Source organism: Lactuca sativa, chromosome 6 (genome assembly GCF_002870075.4).
Source record: "Lactuca sativa cultivar Salinas chromosome 6, Lsat_Salinas_v11, whole genome shotgun sequence".
NCBI classification, from domain to species: domain Eukaryota; kingdom Viridiplantae; phylum Streptophyta; class Magnoliopsida; order Asterales; family Asteraceae; genus Lactuca; species Lactuca sativa.
This window is the reverse complement of record NC_056628.2, coordinates 39,163,238-39,182,790: the sequence shown is the minus strand read 5'-3', so window position 1 is coordinate 39,182,790 and position 19,553 is coordinate 39,163,238. Positions and strand designations below refer to the sequence as shown.

Below are 19,553 nucleotides of genomic sequence, written 5' to 3'. Positions count from 1 at the left end.
TATATATATATATTAAAACATTTTAGAAAAAAAAGGGTTTCTAATATAATATATGCCGATGGTTGATAGAAAACAAATACCAAAGAGTTATAAAATAAAATAAAGACAAATTTGCAAATTTGGTCTCTGTGGTATGTCAAAACTAGCAGGTTTGGTCCAAAATAGGTTTGGCTCGCAAGGATGGTCCAATAGTTTCGTTTTGTTGCGAGTTTGGTCCAATGGCTTAAGATCTACTACCAAGCTCCCGTTAATTTACCCATGCCCCTCTCACTTGAAGGTATTTTAGTCCATTCATGTATTCCCCTATATTATTTTATTATTATTTAGTCCATAAAGAGACTACAACATCTCTATTCTCGTCTCTAGTGACAAGCCCTAACAATCATTCCCTCTATGGTTTCATTTTCTCCATCGATCACTCCCCTCTATGATTTCATATTCTCCATTGACAATGGAGATGTGCTTCTGTAGAAAGTGGGCCATAGTTCGAACATCATAGACAGATAACAACCCAGGGTGCCGATTTTGGGGATGTCCTTGCCCGGTAAGTATGTTCCACTTTGTTTTTGACCATTAGTCCCTGATGATCTAATGTTTCTTTCTTCTTTATTTCAAGAATTCGTCATGTGGGTTTACTGGGTAGTATGATGAACCTAGTGTGCTCTCCAAATTTTTAATACCAGAGCTGCTTACGACAATAAAAAAGCTACGAAAAACAGTAGATGATATAAAAGAACAAGCAAGTAAGCATGAAAAAGCAGTTGAGAAGATCAAAGAACAAGCAACTATGTTGAAGTATTACCTAGTCTATAGCTGGATTTTTTTGCTATTGTGTTGGTGTTCTTGTTGTAAGTCCACAAATGATATGGTTATCTTTTGTAAAAGGTTAGGGGTATATGCAAGGTAATGTAAGTTATTTGGGAAATGTATATGGTTTGGGTAGTTTTTTTTGCAAATGTAGAACATTGTTGTAATGCAAATTAATGGTAATGAAAATTTGGTATCTATTGACCAATTATGGATTTGTTCATACATAACCTTGTAAAGATAACATAGAATGCATCCATATGTAGTTAACACAAAAGCATACTAAAGACATAATACCTATTACCATCTTCAAAATACATGTCATAAGTTAACTGAAAACAAAGTTATTGCAACAAAAAATATCCAACATCTAGGAATCAAACCAACAAATAGTCAAACCAAAAGATAAAACCAACATAGTCCGTCAAGTCCCACCCTGACCTTTGCATGTCCTGGAGTTGTTACCTTTGTTTCCACACTTATTACAAGTCACACTAACAAACTTTCTTGTTAGTTTCCCACCTCCATGTGGGCTATGACCATGAATCTTATTGGGACCAACATCTGACCTTTGACTCTGACTCTGACTCTTACTTTGACTTCTCTCCTCCATGGATTGCCTTCTCTTCATCTTAGGTCTCCCAAGTTGATTACAGTGTGGGGGAGGTCTGGTCTGCATTGGACACTCACTTCTAGGCCACAATGGCCGACCATTAATTGGTTCCACCTTGTACCCATATGCATTTTTCCAAGTTTGTAGCCAGTGCACCTTGTGGACATAAGTATGGAGCTCGTGTACACACTTACCATGATCTGCTTTGTTATATAACACAGAAATCACATGTATGTTAGGGATACCTGTTAATTACCATTTCATGCAAGTGGATACCATTTCATGCATATCAACAACATGTTGATCATTCCATGGGCCTTTGACTTGGTATTTTTCATCACCACACCAGTCTGCAATGTACTAGGTAGTCGTTGCTTTGTTTTTCTCCATGATCTTTGTTCCTATTAGGGTGAGTGGGCCTACACACTTCTGTTGCACCTTGAGGACATTATATATCCTCTTCATCATATATTCCCTAATAAACTCCAAGCAACTAATAATTGGTTTGTCTCTCCTATCAATCGGTTTTCCATTAAACACCTCACAAAGATTGTTTAACAACATGTCTGATGTTGCTCTCCCTGTATAGAAAAGGGTAAAAGTGTCATAATGTTGTGGTGGTCCTAAAAAGGTAGAAGTGTCTCCATTATGGTGTAAAGGGTAAAAGGGTAAAAGAGTCATAACATCTTACCTGTGAAATGGCTTTTTGCCCGATGTTGTGGTAGTATTGACTTCAACCATTCATATGCTGAGTTGTCATATAAACTCAATTGGTGCATGTAAATACTGACGGATCACATAAGGAGAGAGAATGGGGGATAGACTCCCCTCATTTTTTCCCTCACCCACGGTATTGTGTTCCAGGGTAGGGGAAGCTTTCCCTCAACAAACTGTCCGACCCAAGGGGAGTGGTCACCACCAACTCATTAAAAAGTGTTGTCAACTCAACGTCATGTCAGCTACAATACATATTCACTACCAAACCACTAGCCCTTGGAAATGATTACCACTCCATAATATTTATCTTTTTATTTATTTATTTTTTGACATTAGATTAAATTAAAAAATAATTAATAAACATAAATAAATATTTTACATTAGTTAAAACTTACATAACTTAATTAGATTTAAAAGAACATATATAGAAAAGTCTCATTATTTTAGGAAATTTTTTAATAAAGTCCTAAAAGTTTTTTTTAACGGAAAGGTCTCGATTTTTTAACATTTTGCAAATTAACGAAAAGTTCATTTTTTATATTTTAATAGGAAATTACAGATTATGTGATTTTCCCAAAATAATACGACTTTCCTGCTCTAAAAAAACTTTTAGAACTTTATCAAAAAAATTTCTAAAATAATGAGATTTTTCCACATAAAACCTAATTTAAAAACTAAATTACAATAATTGCATAAAAATTTAAACCTAAATTACCAATAATAATAATAGTAGGAATATAAATGTCTATGGTAGAATTTATAAATTTTAAAAACCTGTTTTAAGAAGGAAATTAGGGACGATATTTCTTATGCTTTGGCCCAAACTTAAGGGACCATAGTTGACAATTGTTAAAAATATATGTTGTCTCCTTCGAGATTAATCAGAAGCCTAGCTTTTATCTTCCTCACTTGAAGACATGCATATTTCGCATCTTCAAATTTTAAATGTGAAACTATTTTTTTTATTGCTTCCAAGGACTCTTAAAAATAAATAAATAAAAATAAAAAATAAAAAATAAAAGCCAATAGTAAGCTCTGTCTTTATAGAGACTCCACAGCCAAGCCACTGGACGTTGGGATGTTGTTCATTTGTTCAAAGTCAGCTTTTAAGCGTGAGTTTATACTCCAATCCGGATAGCCTTACCTCATTTATATATTTTATAAACAAATTTCAAATCATTAAAAATATTATAAAATATGCTACAATTCCTTGGACCGGTGTTAGGTGGTGATACTCTTCATTCATTTGTTTCAACTAATATTTTAAAACTATCATACTTATCTTATATGCCCAAAACCTCGTAACTCATATTCTATGCTCGTGTCCAACTTTGATATTCTTAACTATTTTACAAAGGTTGACTTTTTAGATAAAGTTGAATGAATCTTTTGACATGCCTTTATTTTATTGGCACATAAATATATTCAGAACCCAGATACCAACTTAGCAAATACATAAATGTGTAGAAGGAGTAATTTGTTAAATAAATCAATAATGTGACGACGTAGAATAAGTTTTCGATGTGTAAAAAAGAAGTTTTCGTTACACATATATAGAGTTGGTGTAGCTATAGACGATTAATTAAGTCCCACCAGGCCACCACCCATGATTCTCAACTAATGGAAGGATGTTTCTTTGGGGCGCCGATGATCTAAAGAAGAAAGTCAATTGGGTTGTTTGTGAGTTGGTCACTAAACCTAAAAAGGCGGGTGGTCTTGGTGTAGGTTCTCTTGACTCGGTTGGTTCTTCTTGCCAAATGATGGTGGAGATTAAAATCGGAGATAATTCCTTTTAGTCTACATGTATTAAGTCTATCCATAAATTAAAACTTATTGATGACAAAGCTATCGCTAAGAATTCCATTAAAGGTGTGTGGCTAAGTATTTCTCTAATTGATGTTGACTTGCAAGATAAAGGGATTTTCCTCTCGGAGTTGTTTAAGACGGTCGTTGGAAATGGTTGTGACACCTTTTTCTGGAAAGATTCATGGTGTAGTGATATTCCCTTGAAAGACTTATTTCCTAATTTGTATGTTTTGGAGACAAGTAAAGATTGTCTTATTTTAGATAAACGTAGTTTTGATAGTGAAGCTGGTTCAAGGTGGATTTGGAGTTGGTCCAGGTTCGGAGAGGCAAAGAGGCTAATCAATTTTCGGATTTAATGGCTTTGATTGACAAATTTCAGTTTCTTAGTGGACCAGACATGTGACATTAGAATGGTGACAGGGCGGGTGATTTCTCTGTTAAAGTGCTTAGAGGATTGATTGATTGATAAACATGATTTCAATAAGGTGGAATTCCTTCAAGTGGATGATTGATAAACATGATTTCAATGAGGTGAATTCCTTCAAGTGGTTGAATTGGATTCCTTTAAAGATTAACTGTTTTGTTTGAGATTATTTAAAAACATGATCCCAATTTTTCATAACCTTTTGAAGCGTGTTATTAATGTTCCATCCTTTTTATGCCTTTTTTGTTGGATTTGTGAGGAGTCTCTCGATCATGTCTTCTTTGATTGTGATGTTGTGAAGAATATTTGGTTATGGATTGTAGAGTGGGACGCGGTTCTCAAAATCCTCCTGGTTCATGCTTGGATCTTCTGGGGATGTTGAATTCTAAGGCGAGGGACAAAAAAATTCAAAAGTTAAAGTTGGCGATTACTTATTCAACCTTATAGGTTATTTGGATAGCACGTAATGATATTGTTTATCGAAATGTTCAAAGATGTGATGATTATGGCGGATGCCATTTGCATTAACACGTTTAATAGGATTAAATACAGATCCAAGTTAGGTTGTCTTGATTGATCGATTTGGTATATGTCTCCTATTACGAATATTCTCTTATACTCAGTTTGACACTCAGTTCGACTCGCTGGCCGTTCATAAAAAAAAACTAATGGACACTATTCAATTCCCATTTTTCACATTTTTTGTATTATTTTCATATAACATATATTAAGTTCTCATGTTAATGATGAATATTTACAATTTTTATATTTACGTTCTTATGTGTATGATCACTATGTATAGTAAACTTACATTATCTAATTATTTCTCGTTGAATATTATGTTCATTCTCATGTGAAAGATGAATATATTGATCATGTGTCTAGTAAATTTATAATATCTAACGATTTCTTGTTTATACAAAATGCTAATTCTCATATAAGTAATGAACATTTATATGATGAATATGAATGATAATCCAATTTCACAAATGTGAACCTAATCAAAACAAATTATAAACACTAAACCTAAACAAAAAAAAAACACAAATGTGGGCAAATTTGTCATCTCAACATTAAATTAGATTCTATTCTTTCATTGCATTCCCCAAAATGGTGACACAATGCTACAACAACACGCCATTTTAGGCCCCTCTACATCTAAGTAATTTACAGAACTACCACCACCTCTAATGAAACCAATATTTAACCAACTCTTCCATTTAAGTCAATTAACATACCAATATGTTCCCCACATAACGCTCTTGATATATTTCCAACCTCATCAAGATTAAACATCACAACTGCCACAAAAATAAAAACTCCCATTAAAAATAAATAAATAAATATTTAATAAACATAAAAGTCAAAAAGTCAAAAAAAAAAAAAACCAACCAGGAATCCCATTCTCTTGACAAAATGTCACAGCCATCATGTCCATTAAAGCCACACCTCTAGAAGCAAACTCCCTAAAAGAAATGTGCTCATACTCACTCTCACCAATGGCACAATCGTAAATGCCATGTAAGCTACTACCTTTAATTACCACGTCAGCATGAACTACAAAAAAATAAAATAATTAATTAACTAACAATCTTTTTAAAAAAATGGATGAAGGATTTTAGGCGATTTTAAGCAAAGTACTTTCTGATGCTCGAAGAGCTGCAGCTGTGTCAGTAGAGAAAAGTGGATTCCCTGTTCCAGCACCAATCCCACCGAAAATTACAACTCTACCCTTTTCCAAATGTCGAATTGCTCTTTGTTTGTTGTAAGGTTCAGAAACTTCTGGCATACAAAATGATGATTGTACACGTGTCACAACGCCTAATTTTTCTAATGTTGATTGGAGTAGAATCGAGTTCATCACAGTTGCCATCATACTGTTCATATATGAAAAGATAATTACCATATTAACCCTTGTAGAATAAGAACAGATTGAAGAAAGTAGCAACATACCCAATTTGATAAGCAGTAGTTCTATCAAGACCATTTGATGTTACCCATGTGTCACCACAAAAGAAATTTCGTCCACCAACAACTATTGCCACCTGGATTTAGGGCATCAATGTTAAAGGTAAGATCAGAAAGTGGAAATCTGAATTGGAGTGAGAGATTGTTTGGAATTGAAGAATACCTCAATACCAATATGGCAAGCTATTGATACTTCTCTAGCAATTAGCATTACTACCTATAGAGTACAAGAAACCAAAAACGAAAAACCCCACTGAAGTTTGGATATTATGGAAAGATAGAATTTTTCCTTTAATTTACCTTTGGATCAATGTTTTGAGAATCAGTTCCAGTGAAAGCAGAGCCACTGATTTTGAATACAACTCTTCGCCATCTTGGATTTGTGACTGATTTTGGCTCCATGTTAGTGATTTGATGATTATTTGGGCTAGAAGTTGCAGTTGTATATCTGTGGAAACAGAAAATTTTGATGTTTTCCTCTAAAATTGCAAACTGTTAGCTGCAATGAGAAAGGTGTATAGTGTATATACCTCTTGGATTGTCTAGCTGAGCTATTGATTCCTCCTACAGACTTGTCTTCATCCAATGCAGGCTTCAAGGGTAATGAATTTCCAACAATCTGTTCCATTTTCTGATACCAAGGCCAGTGGCTTGTGGTGTTTCCGCCATTGTTGTTCATAACTCGGTGTCTCTCCAGCTTATACCTCTTTTTCAAATTATCTACTTTGTTCTTGCACTGTTCTACGCTCTTCGATTGATTCTCGCACCTCTCGCTCACGACCGCAGCTACCTCTTCCCAATCCCGGACTCTCAAATTTCCACGGTTCAATTGCATAAACTTCTCCAGATAAGCATCTAAGAGGAACGCGATTGCAGTGTCACTCCACTCCTCTCTATCCTTTCTATACTCTCCGCCGTTTCCTGAAGAAGAACCGGCAACCTTCGATTTCTTATTATAACTATACGGTGTTCCTCCGTCGCTGAGATCTTCGCAGTCGCTACGTTTTTCGTTTCTTGCAGCGCTAATCCCAGATCTGTTTGGATCGGATTCATTTTCGTAGGTAACCACCACCATAGGTTGTGAACCGAACGCGTGATCACTGTAACCCTCGCCACTGGCTTGTAGAACACCATCATGTGTTGCCCCTGGAGGTGGTAGTGCGTTAAACGGAGGAGCCTTGGAAGCTAATAAATGCGCGGTGGTCGAGAGGTGGTGGTGGAAACGCTGGTTTGTTTGGTGGCTGTTGGTGGTGCTGTCGTCACCGATAAGTACGAATTCGTCGTCACACGACGCCATCGAAAGAACGTTAGGGTTAGGGTTAGAATCGGCAGTGAAAGTCGGAACAGCGTTATAGACGACGTTAACATTTTGTTATTGAGTTTGTAGATAAAAAAAATAATAATAAAAAAAATAAAATAAATTACTCATCAGTATTGAATGCATTTGCTTCATTTACAAAGAAAAAGAATTCATGTGTGTGTGAAATAAAATTTTAAATTCATTCTTTCTATATATTTGTTTGGTGGGTAGTCAAAGGTTTTGGATGATAATTACATTAGTACATTTGAGAAGTAGTTTTGTAATTAGCTCTTTTATAACTGAGAGTTTTGTACGTATTAAAAAATATATATATAAAAAAAAATAAAAATAAATAAAAGGTTAGAATAAGGTGTTAGAGGCTAAATTTGTAGGTAAGAACAATAATGTGGACTTATACAATTTATAATTATTATTTGAAGTAGAAAACAAAAGCGCCCATGGCCTAATGGATAAGGCGTCTGACTTCTAATCAGGCGATTGTGGGTTCGAGTCCCACTGGGCGTGAGCTTTTTAAAAAATAGTTTTGGCTTCATCCTTTTTGTCGGCAATCTCTCTCTCTCTCTCTCTCTCTCTCTCTCTCATCATAGTTTTCCTTGTTTATCGACCTCATCTTTATCTCATTTCATCATTTCTTTTTTCCGAAAGAAATTCTTGCCAAGACCATGATAGTATGTTACTTGTTACGTGGACAATAAATCTAAAAAAAATATAAAGACCAGTTTATTTGAATTTTAAAAAGTTAGTATTGCTTCGACAACATCCTTAATTAGATCAAACACTATCGATTAATACCTAAAACATATGGCAACTATAAGTGTGGAATCGAATGAATACGAGGAAAATGGAGATAATGAACACCGAAGGGGAGGAGAGTAGTGGGAGCTTTTATAGATGTAGGTAATCGAGGTATTAATGAAAACTCAACAACAAGAGAGGTGTTAAAAAACAATTGTAAGCGGAAAACCGAATCATTTACAAACGCTAACAATTTAGATGTGACTTTTGTTGAAAAAATCAATGAGATGACTATTTTTCGAAAATGATGATAGATATTGCTTTTGCGAATGAGAAAAAAAAAAAAATCTAAAATAATCACTTTCGTAAATGGTGGTCATTTTCTAAATGCTCAAAAGTTGAGTCATTTCTCTATATCGCTATCAATTTTATGAATATCCCTTTAAAGACAAGTATGTCATAGATTTAATGTATCAAATTGTCACAAACAACTTAACCAAACAAACTCTTTTTTCAACAACAATTGCCATGACCCATGACAAAGTCAGACGACCATTAATATAATTGAATCAAAATCGCTTGATTACTTTTTGTCAACAACAAATATAGTTCTATTAAGATAACAGTTACCGGATAATGGGCGAGAAGTACCAGTGAGTTATACGAAGAAACAAAACACCAAACATGAAGAATTGGAATTAAAACATAATACCAACAACTAAGCACCATTATGATCAATAGATCCATTCCAACAACAAAAGCAACAAGATATTGAGTTGTCAATTGGATTAGTTTTCAAAAAACACATATAGAAAGCACCGAAATATATCATCATATATTTGGCGACCACAACTCTACCACCAGATCGTGGTCCTCCCACAATTTACACAAACATTATAGAAAATGGACATTACTATGTACAAATCCATAAGAAGCTATTTGCCATAAAATAAAGGGAACAAAATAACAACAAATACAAACTTGGATAAATTCAAGGATCGTGTTTATCAAACATTTTCTGAAATCTGTAATTTGTCCATTTTGTCTGGGATATATGAATTCAGAATTGGATAATCCAAGAATAAACCAATCTGAATTACAGGCCTAATTCAGATTGAAAACACAAAATACCTTGCTTGATGTGTTCTTGAGACATAGAGAAGTTCTGATATAATTTCGAGTAGGGGTAACCGCGGTGCGGTTATTAGCCAAAACCTCACCACAAACCGTAAATGCGGTTAATCCATTTTCAAAACCGCTTGGTGCGGTTATTTTTACGGTGCGGTTAGACGGTTATTTTTGTGGTGCGGTTTTGTTTTTTCTGTGTTGCGGTTATTAACCATATGGATTTAGTGCAATTATTTTGTGTGATTTTTAACCACAGTTTAGAGTTTAAATGGTTTTAAGAGTTCGTACATATTACTTGTAATAATAATAAATAAATAAACCATAAGGTATAAGACAATTAACTTAAATCACAAACAATTAATATCTTAAAAACATCAAATCAATAGTAATTAACAATAAAAAATTTAAAATTGGCTAATTTCATCAATTTTCAAAGTTAAACATAACAAAAAACCAACATTTTTGTCTTCTAGTATTTTATTTATCTTTCATTTATGAAACTTGTCTTATTTTTAATATTTAATATATTAATAATTAATTTAAAAAATTGTATATAATATATGCGGTACGGTGCGGTATTTTTTGTGGTTTTTGAAAACTAATAACCACACCGCACCACAAATTTGCGGTTTTTGAAAAACAGAAAATATCACCATCGGTTTTTATTGCGGTTGCGGTTTTTGCGGCTAATTTTAGTTGCGGTGCGGTTTTTGCTCACCCCTAATTTCGAGTATATGAATGTTCAACCCTTTTTCTAGAACCAGAGAAAAGTTCTTATACTAGAGGGAAAAGTGGTTAAAATCGGTTAAACCAAAAATTGCGCCAAAACATGGTAGTTACTAGACACAACCGATACCTACATCATCATGATGTCATCAGTGGGGTTTTGGTGAGAAAATGCATGAGTGGAGTCTCACTTGATACAAAATTCGTTTAGGTTTCGAGGCGCTACCCCCGAGCCCGCCTGGGGTGTTACCCCTTGGAACCCCGCTCGCTGACCGGTCTGCGGAACCATCGCCAGGGGCTCTACCCCTTACACCCCAATAGGGACGCTGCCCCTAAACCCCACCAAGGGTATTGGAACCCTAAACCCAGGGGTGCTGCCCCGGACCCCTGTATTCCCGAGTTCATATTTATCACATCGAGTGTGCACCCCGCACCTTTAAACTCGGTTGGTAAATGGAGCTCGACATATCTCATTATTAATAATAATTACACCAAAATACGTTGATAACACTAAAATCACCAACAATATCTCCTCACAAACATTATAAATACCTAAGCCATATAAGGTATCAACAAGTAATAATTCACTCCCAACTCTCAATATCGCTCTTATACACTCTTGAGTACACATCCCTAACTTAGGTGTCGAAGTGTAATCCCAGGACTTCCCCAAATTACAGTTGAGTCTAGTATATTCTTAGCGATCAATAGGTCTTTGAACATCCAACTCAAACAAGAAGACTCCAATCTCTCTCTACACCCATCATTAATCCTATCTATTTAGGACTTGGTTGCATCACTATATTTTAATAGATGACGATTTCAATCAAGAGATTCATACAAAGGATAACGGAGCAAATATGTTTACCAAGGATCTTTCCATTGGGAAATTCAAGCATTGCTTGAACACCATTTGCTTGCTCAAGTGTCGATGTCATCTAGGCATTTGGGGGAGAGATCGGTTTAGACATCTTGGAAATTCAAGAATGCGTTGCACCCATTTACGTGTCACAAGTATTTAAAGAGTGAAACTCATTTGACTTGGTTTTTGTATAACTCATAACCTATTTCACTCAAATTAAAAGCTTAAGAGGATATTTCTTGTCACATCTGATGGGTTTTATACAAACAATTCTATGTGTGCATGCAACCCTAGATTTGAGGATCTATGTTTTCACTATTAGACATACAAGCATTGAACACAAAAACTAGAAACCCTAGGAGACATATGTAATTTTCGAAATTAACATATAATTAGGGTTAGGATACATACCTTGATTGTTATATTGTAATAACAATCAAATCCTTGAAGATCTTGAGCTTTGGTAGCAAGCGCCACAAGTGTCGCGCCTCTAATGGCTCACAAACAAGCCTAGCAACCAAGGATTACTATGGAGAGAGGGAAGTAGAGTAGAATTTCGGCCCTTAGCCTTTCTTGGAGTGCCATCCACGAAATCCAACCCTTTAGGGGTTTATATAAGTGATAAGGAAGGTTTAGGATAAGGCAGGTGTATCTTAGATAACCCTAATCCCTTAACTTCCTCCCTAAGGCTTCCAAGGCACCCTTAGAGCCCAAGGAAACCCTAGGACACTCTAGCTTTCGTTCCCCACCTCTAAGGGAGGTTCTAGAATGCTCAATGCACAACTTTTGAACATTGTCACCTTTAGTCCCTGTAGTTTCAATTAATTCCTTTAATCCCAAAATTAATTCCAAATTAATTTCTGATTAAATATTAATTAAACAATATGATTTCTAATTAATATATTATATCCATAATACATTAATAAATCATTTATCTTGATTATTAATTTATTAACCAAGCAATAAGTTAATAGATCATTCTTCTCTCTCTAACAATTATCCTATTCAATTGCCAGGTTTGAAGGCAACCCAAAAGGACATTACTACTATCAATTCAAGTACATAACAATTATAGTTATGGGCTTAGACACCTAATCCAACAGTCTCCCACTTGGATAAGTCTAATAATTATAATTGCAAGTATAACTTCAAAATTTGACAAGCAAATTTTAGCTACCAAAAGCCGTTGTCGAACTCTGACCTAGTCAGTGACGTGTCCTTAGATAAGGGATCATATATTCTTCCATTCTAGATATCGTATAGACATAAGACATGGATCTTAATCATTCTCTCTATCTATGTTCTGTTTCCCGATTTCCGATTTATGACGACTGACTAATTGAACAAATCAAATCAGTCCCGGCTTGGCCAAGCACTTTATGGTGTCATCACTAAATCATCGAGGGGCCCACATATATCGCTTTTATCCAACTTTAGGTAAAAGGAAAGGATAAACATCGACTCATATGCTTGCTCTATTTACTCATCAAATCACACACAACAATACATTTTATAACACCAAGTTACTGGTGCGTTTACGTACTATCAATGTGCAACCAATTTGCAAACTGTAACTCATATCTCTTTGTTTTAAGAATATAAGATATTATCGTCTCACAATCACTCGTGATAAAATCCATGAAGTGATTCAAGTGAGCGTGGGTTTAATCCAATACTCTAATCTTATTAAAGCACTCATGAACTCTGCAACAAACTTTTGCTATGTCTAAAAACTTTAGACAATCTACAGACGGACTCATGACAGTCTTGCTTCATACTTACTCCCAATGTATGAGCGACTGTGGATGTTTGAATAACCTAGTTATTCTGGAAGTCAAAACATGCAAAGTGAAAAGCAATAATAATATTAATCCTATATGGCCCCAAAACTTTTGAGCGTAAATAAAAACACTTTTATTTAAACACCATATTGATTACTCATTATTCATTGCTTACTGTTTCAGAAAATCAACTAATTACTCGAATTATAACCACAATTGTCCCATGCTCCAAGAATGCACACTTTGGTTTCCTATGGTCCATACTTTGTGAAATAGATCAATTGAAAACTTTTCCAACGAAACTCATTTCACAATCCCTAATCCTTATTATTAGAATAAGAAAACCAAATTCTTGCCACTTTTAGAATATGTCAGATTCTAACATTTTATGCAATGATTCTTTCGTAATGTCATAGCACAAAAGTCACCAAGACCCGGCTAATGAAATTACAAGGTATTCTATCGGCAATTGTTACAAGACAATTTCATGGACGTGAAGTCTCACATTCAAAGTACATTCCTTTGAACATCCTTCTCGCATAAAAGTTTCTAACCTAGACATATTTCTTAATATCCAACTCCCATTAATGGAAACATTTCCATATTTTCCATATGACAACTCATTCTTATTAGAATCTTATCTATTCATAATAATGTCAATATAGTCCATCCAATACTATACTTCCAACTACTTACAAGCGACAAATCCTCAGCGAACCTCAGATCGTCCTTTGATAGTTGTTTAATTATTTTAGTCAAAACCGATTCTAGTTCTTTTTCCCTCTTAATGCCCTAGGCATTTGGAAAATTTTAGAATGGTCAAATATTACAGCATATGCAATCGATCCTATACCCGAAGCGTATTGGACACGATGCATAATGTCTCATATAAAGACATGATACTTTATCAGTCTTTTGCCATAATATTTTGTTAGCCATGTTCTCACAATTCAAACTATGAAGAGGGATGTCGTAATCATAATCGAATTTTGAGAACGTGCTATGTATCCTTGACTAAATTTTATTAACATTTCTTGATCTAAGCTTTTAGATTTTGAATCGAAGTATAATATTCTCTCCCTTGATTATAGAAAAACAACTTTTCAACCCCTACAACTTTGCAAAGTTAATCTTTGTTTTCTATAATTAATATTGTTAACTTGCAATACTTGAAATAATAATCATGCTCCCACTAACACAATGATTATTTCTATACAAGCATAACACTTATGCTCCCACTAGCTTTGACATGTATTCAGAAAACACTTGAACTTCTAGAAAACAATGCTTATTGAATTCCTTAAGTTCATATTTCTAATACCTAATGCTTCGATAAGCCTTTATCTAAGCTTCTCAAAATCACACACCTTTCCTTAGACAGCTCACATGTATGTCTAAACTAATTCATAACTTATTTTACTAAGTCCCAAATGTTTAGACTAATTGTCAAATCTCACAATTCGAACTATGAAGAGGGATGCCATAATCATAATTAAATTTGAGAATGCAATTTACATAATCGCTATCTTCTTAAAATCTCTCTTAGTGAAAGCGTTTCCTCACCTTCATTTTCATGAAGGAGAGAAACCTTATGACACTTATTGAAACGACCCAAAAATACGGCCCGAAAATTTCATTTTTAATATAACCATAATCATAAAACGGAGTATATCATAATAAAACCATGCGTTGCAAATCTCAAAACCATACTAAAATACAAATGAGAAAACGGTGTCATGACTGTATCAAAACATATATAAGATAACTGATCAACTCCCAGGATAAAAACTGTGGCTGTGGTGTGTGCGATGCCATCATCCCGAGCCCTTCCCTCTGCTTGCGGAAGTACCTAAAACCAAAACTGAAACTGTAAGCACGAAGCTTAGTGAGCTCCCCCAAACTACCAGATACCACACAAACATATAAAGCACTTACTGGGCCTTGCCCACTGCATTGGACCGAAGTCCGGCTAACCGGGGCCTTGCCCCCTACATCGGACTGAAGTCTGAAGCTGACTGGAACATCGGACCGAAGTCCGAAGCTGACTGGGATCTTCGTCCCCTACATCGAACCGAGTCCGAAGCTGACTAGGACATCGGACCGAAGTCCGAAGCTGACTGAGACATCGGACCGAAGTCCGAAGCTGACTGGGACCTACGTCCCCTACATCGGACCGGAGTCCGAAGCTGACTAGACCTCTGTCCCCTACATCGGGCCGAAGTCCGAAGCTGACTGATCATAGCATAAACATATCAACTGGCATACACATATCCTGTCTGAACCACGAAGGCATCAAGCATACTAACTACTACATCGGATCGAGGTCCGAAGCTGACTGCTAGCTAAACGGGCCGACATTGTGGCCTTAGACCCGTTACTACTGGAAGGAAACTCACCTCGTGAACTGGCTGCTGTGTGAATGGCTCTGGAAGCTAACTGCTGCTGCTCCGGTATCTCCCCGGCTACAAGGCCATAAACACACTCAATCAAATACTAAACACTGCACTGGGGTAAAATGACTCTTTTACCCTTGGTCAAAGTCAACTCTCCCGGTCAAAGTCAACCCACAGTTGACCTGACTCGCCGAGTTGGGCCACCAGCTCGCCGAGTCTCTAATCTCATTTCACAACCCCACTCGTGGCTACTCGTCGAGTATGGCATCGACTCGACGAGTACTCTCTCTATCCAAGAACTTAGACAATCTTCATCCGACTCTCCGAGTCATATGAACAACTCGACGAGTTGTTCTTGAGCTTAAGAAGATTGCCTTGGACTCGCCGAGTTGTATGAACAACTCGCCGAGTCCCTCCATTACTGAGTCTACTCTCCGACTCACTGAATCCACTCTACTACTCACAGGCTTCCACTCGTCATCACTCAAAAGGGGAAAAACGGGGACTCGCGACTCAACTCGCCGAGTCGCTTGCATGTAGCAACTCAAAACTCGATTCTGCTTGAATCCAGTGTATAAAACTAATAGATCTGGACTCCCTTAACTCGATTAACACGTAAAGATTCTATCTTTACGTGCCCATATGCATCCATGAAGCTAAAATGGCTCAAAAAGCATAATAAAGGCTATATCTAGGGTTTTCATGCAAGATAACTTCAAAAAGGCAATAGATCTGGGCTCTACAACTCCTAAATGAACAGATCTAAGGATATCTCAACATAATAGGGCATCCATACAATCATAAGGCTTGAGAGAAGCATCAAACTAGATCTAGAAGAGTTCTAATGGAGGTTAAAAGCATAAAACAGGAGGGAATCCGAAGAATACCTCAAAGAACTCTGATTTGCCCTTGGATCTTTGCTCTACACCTCTTCTCCTTGATCCTTTCTTCTTCTCCTTCTTCAAGCCTTCAAAATTTAACACAAGAACACTTAGATCACTCAAGGATGGATTAGGGTTTTCTCACAGCTTTCTGAGGGTGAAGGAGGCGAGATTGGGGGCTATAAGGTGGATTAAATAGTGAGCAACCCGGGGATTTAGGGTTTCTCCCAGGCAAGCAGACTCGCCGAGTCCCGAATATGGACTCGCCGAGTCGCCGACTAACACGTGCTCGAAATCCCGTCCCTACTCGGCGAGTCAGGCTATGAACTCGCCGAGTCCCTCTTGCAAACTTCTAATTAAATACTATGGAATCATCATACCGGGGATGGGTCGTTACACTTATATTTTATGGTGTATGTGTTCCTATCCATGTGAATTTTCCATAACCATAATCGAAAGATAATGTTTGTGACAAATTCAAACTCTTATGGATAGAACTTGTTCATTCTTAATTTCTTTCCATCAAGGGTCCCACCATTACTTCCCAGTTATTTGGTAGCTCACTTATTCCAGTCAATGTACTTTCATTGATCAAGGTGTTTTCCCTTAAGCATTCAATTGAGAACTCGTAGAACTCATATGCATAATCACTCAACTGGATTGGCACATAAATACAATTTTGTCAACACGATAGGTTATAATCCTCAAGTCGTGTGCTACTGTTTAATGGGTTTACTTCTTGATTTGTTCTTGAAAATTTTCAAGACAATTTAGACTCCCACTGACCTCTTGACATATATGATTCTCTTGTCAGGAACCTTTCCTAGACAAAACAAATATTCAAGAGTTAGTGTAGTTCTTATCAAGACAAAACACTTCACATAATTGCTCCTAGTTGGTCTTTGTCTTATCCAAGACAACACAACTTACCAATTTTCAAATGTGCAAGAATAAGAAAGCCTTTTCCAACCCCACATTTGATGAGTGTTCTAAACCTACTTAAGACTTGTCACTCAATTCACAATTTTGGAATATAACTCTAAGACTTGATATTGGAACGAAGTATGATTGACTTCTTGATTTTAACCATTTCTACAATTCTTGATTCCTCTTCTTAGACATACAAATGCACTAAGACTCACTTGGAGGATCAATTGAGATATGGTTCTTAATCATTAAGACTTATCATAAAACTCAATAAAAGGTACTCTCCCTTCTTCTTAGAATAGAGAAACTTTTATCTTTCTGCCTACTTGATTCTTCTTATTCGTTCTGCTATTGATTGAAACTCTTTCAATCAACTCAGAATTATACTTAATCTTATAAGTATAACCATATTTTACAAAACTTTAGTAAATCATGACGAATATCTTTATCACTCTTGTGGTGGACTTGATCAATGCACAACCTAGTGTACTCGATCTCCTAGTCCTTTTCTTGACACTTTGTCAAAGAATTAATCTAATTTCCAAATATGAAGTTTCTCATTCATCACGCAACCAAGTTGCATGACTCCAAGTTTCTGTCCAACTGAAACTTGGGCGATGAGAATCTTCCCTTATTTGGCAAATTCTCGACATTTCCACAAATAACATAATTAAGAATCAAATCCATTATAGCTAACAATAGAAACAATCAAACATCAGTTTTTCATACACACCATTGCAAGGATAAATAAATAAGACAAAATCAAAATTTATTTTATTGCGGAAAAATATTGTCCTTACAATACGATTACTAATGAAAACTATGTAAATATTACTTAGCAATCTATCCTAACTCTAAAGTAGTAGCTTAAATATCTGATCCTTGAATCATGCGATAGAAATCCATTTCTTCGCGATCAGACTCAGCTTGCTCCTTCCTTTAAGCTTCCTTTCCTTTTTTCGATCCTTCAAAACATCGAAATGTAATCTTATCACATCATGTATTAAGAATCTCCAAATAGGAACTTAATAGAGTTAGATAGTGGATTTTTACCTAAAGCAGAGTCATACATCTTGACTCTCCCATCTCTAGATCTCTCAGGTAGTCAGGGCAGCTTCGTAACCAATGGCCCTTCTTTTTGGCAGTAGAAACTTATGGACTCTCTGGAATGGCACACGGGACTATCTCAGACTCAACCTTTCTCTTGTGTAGAGAAAACTTTTCTGGACTTCCAATGTTACCATTGCCCATAGAGGGTTGGGATATTGATTTACCAGACAAATATGCTGACCAGTGTGCCTAATCATTTCTGATTCAGCAGTAATAAGCAAATAAGTCAAATCAATAAGGGTCATGTCGTGGTCCATCACATAGTACTCTCTAATGAACTTACCATATGATTCGGGAAGTGACTGAAGAACCAAGTCAACAACCAACTTTCTTTAAACATAGACACCCAACAATCCCAATTTATCAACCTTTTATCCAAGATATGAGCACATATAGACTTTCCATTTTCGTGTCTTTTGCCAATAGGGCTTAAGTGACCTTGAACTGTTCAATTCTTCGAACATGTGGGTCAGGGAGAATTATTGGAGGAGGTGGAGGAAATGAAGCATTATTTCTATTTCCATAATACAATCGTGGAAGATCATCTTCACGTGGAAAACTTTTTCCAACGGATTTAGGAAGACCATAGTTGTCAGAATTTGACATCTATAAAACGGGAGAAAATTCAAGTTAGTTGATTGAGTCCTTAATAAAACACCCAAATGAGATATTAAGGCTAGGATCCAACACAATATTCTACAATTTGGAAGAGGGATGCCATAATCCAACTTGCAGAACATTTGAAGGTAAGTGAATGACGATTCACTAATTTTCCACCATGAAAAACGAAAAGGAGATTAAGTTTTATATGTATTGAAAACTCCTAGATCTTTTGAGATTTATTAAACTTTTCAATGGCATGTTTAAATCTCGATATGCCCCTCGATTTGTGACTGGGATGTTGGGGATCACAACACAGGGTGTGAATAACCATGAAAACTTACATGGTGCCCCCAATGTTACAGTCACCTATTCGATGTGCCGGTTAACCACACACGCTCCACCGAACTATGACCAACATTGAGTCACCCTTTGCTGCCTTTGCTTAGAGCCATTTAGTGTGCCGGTTAACCACACATGCTCCACTAACGTCTTTGCAAGGGTATGGAATTGCATCAAATTCACTTTTGCCTAAAGTAAATAAGATTGAGAATTTTGTATAAAACATTTAGTTACTTTATACTTCATCATACTTTTAATGGAAAAAGGTTTGCCCTATCCTACCCGTTCGGCTAACGATCCTCCACCAATCAAGGAAGCGGTGGGTGAGAGTGGATACCCATTAAACGACCATTTTATAGGCCATAACCTTATACCCCCTTATAGACCGGCTTCGTGAATGAGTCCTACTAAC

The 19,553-nt window shown here is 36.1% G+C and overlaps 1 protein-coding gene and 1 non-coding gene across 2 annotated transcripts; one reads left to right on the top strand and one right to left on the bottom strand.

The window, feature by feature from the left end:
- Positions 1-5,417: 5,417 nt before the first annotated feature.
- On the bottom strand, positions 5,418-7,840 carry LOC111894112 (uncharacterized). Its single transcript, XM_023890187.3, has 7 exons — positions 6,866-7,840; positions 6,636-6,783; positions 6,499-6,552; positions 6,321-6,412; positions 6,009-6,244; positions 5,760-5,924; positions 5,418-5,668 (listed from the first exon to the last, which is right to left on the bottom strand). The coding sequence occupies exons 1-7, from the start codon at positions 7,630-7,632 to the stop codon at positions 5,571-5,573; spliced, it is 1,560 nt and encodes a 519-aa protein (XP_023745955.1). The 5' UTR covers positions 7,633-7,840; the 3' UTR covers positions 5,418-5,570.
- Positions 7,841-8,087: 247 nt separating this feature from the next.
- Positions 8,088-8,160, top strand: TRNAR-UCU (transfer RNA arginine (anticodon UCU)). The gene has a single exon. It is a non-coding gene; the product is annotated as a tRNA-Arg (tRNA).
- Positions 8,161-19,553: the final 11,393 nt, after the last annotated feature.

Coding starts and splice junctions, on each gene's coding strand:
- LOC111894112 (XM_023890187.3), bottom strand. CDS start 7,632: ATGGCGTCGTGTGACGACGAATTCGTACTTATCGGTGACGACAGCACC. Junction 6,553..6,635: donor CTCAAAACATTGATCCAAAG/GTAAATTAAAGG, acceptor TGTACTCTATAG/GTAGTAATGCTAATTGCTAG. Junction 6,245..6,320: donor ACTACTGCTTATCAAATTGG/GTATGTTGCTAC, acceptor ATATATGAACAG/TATGATGGCAACTGTGATGA.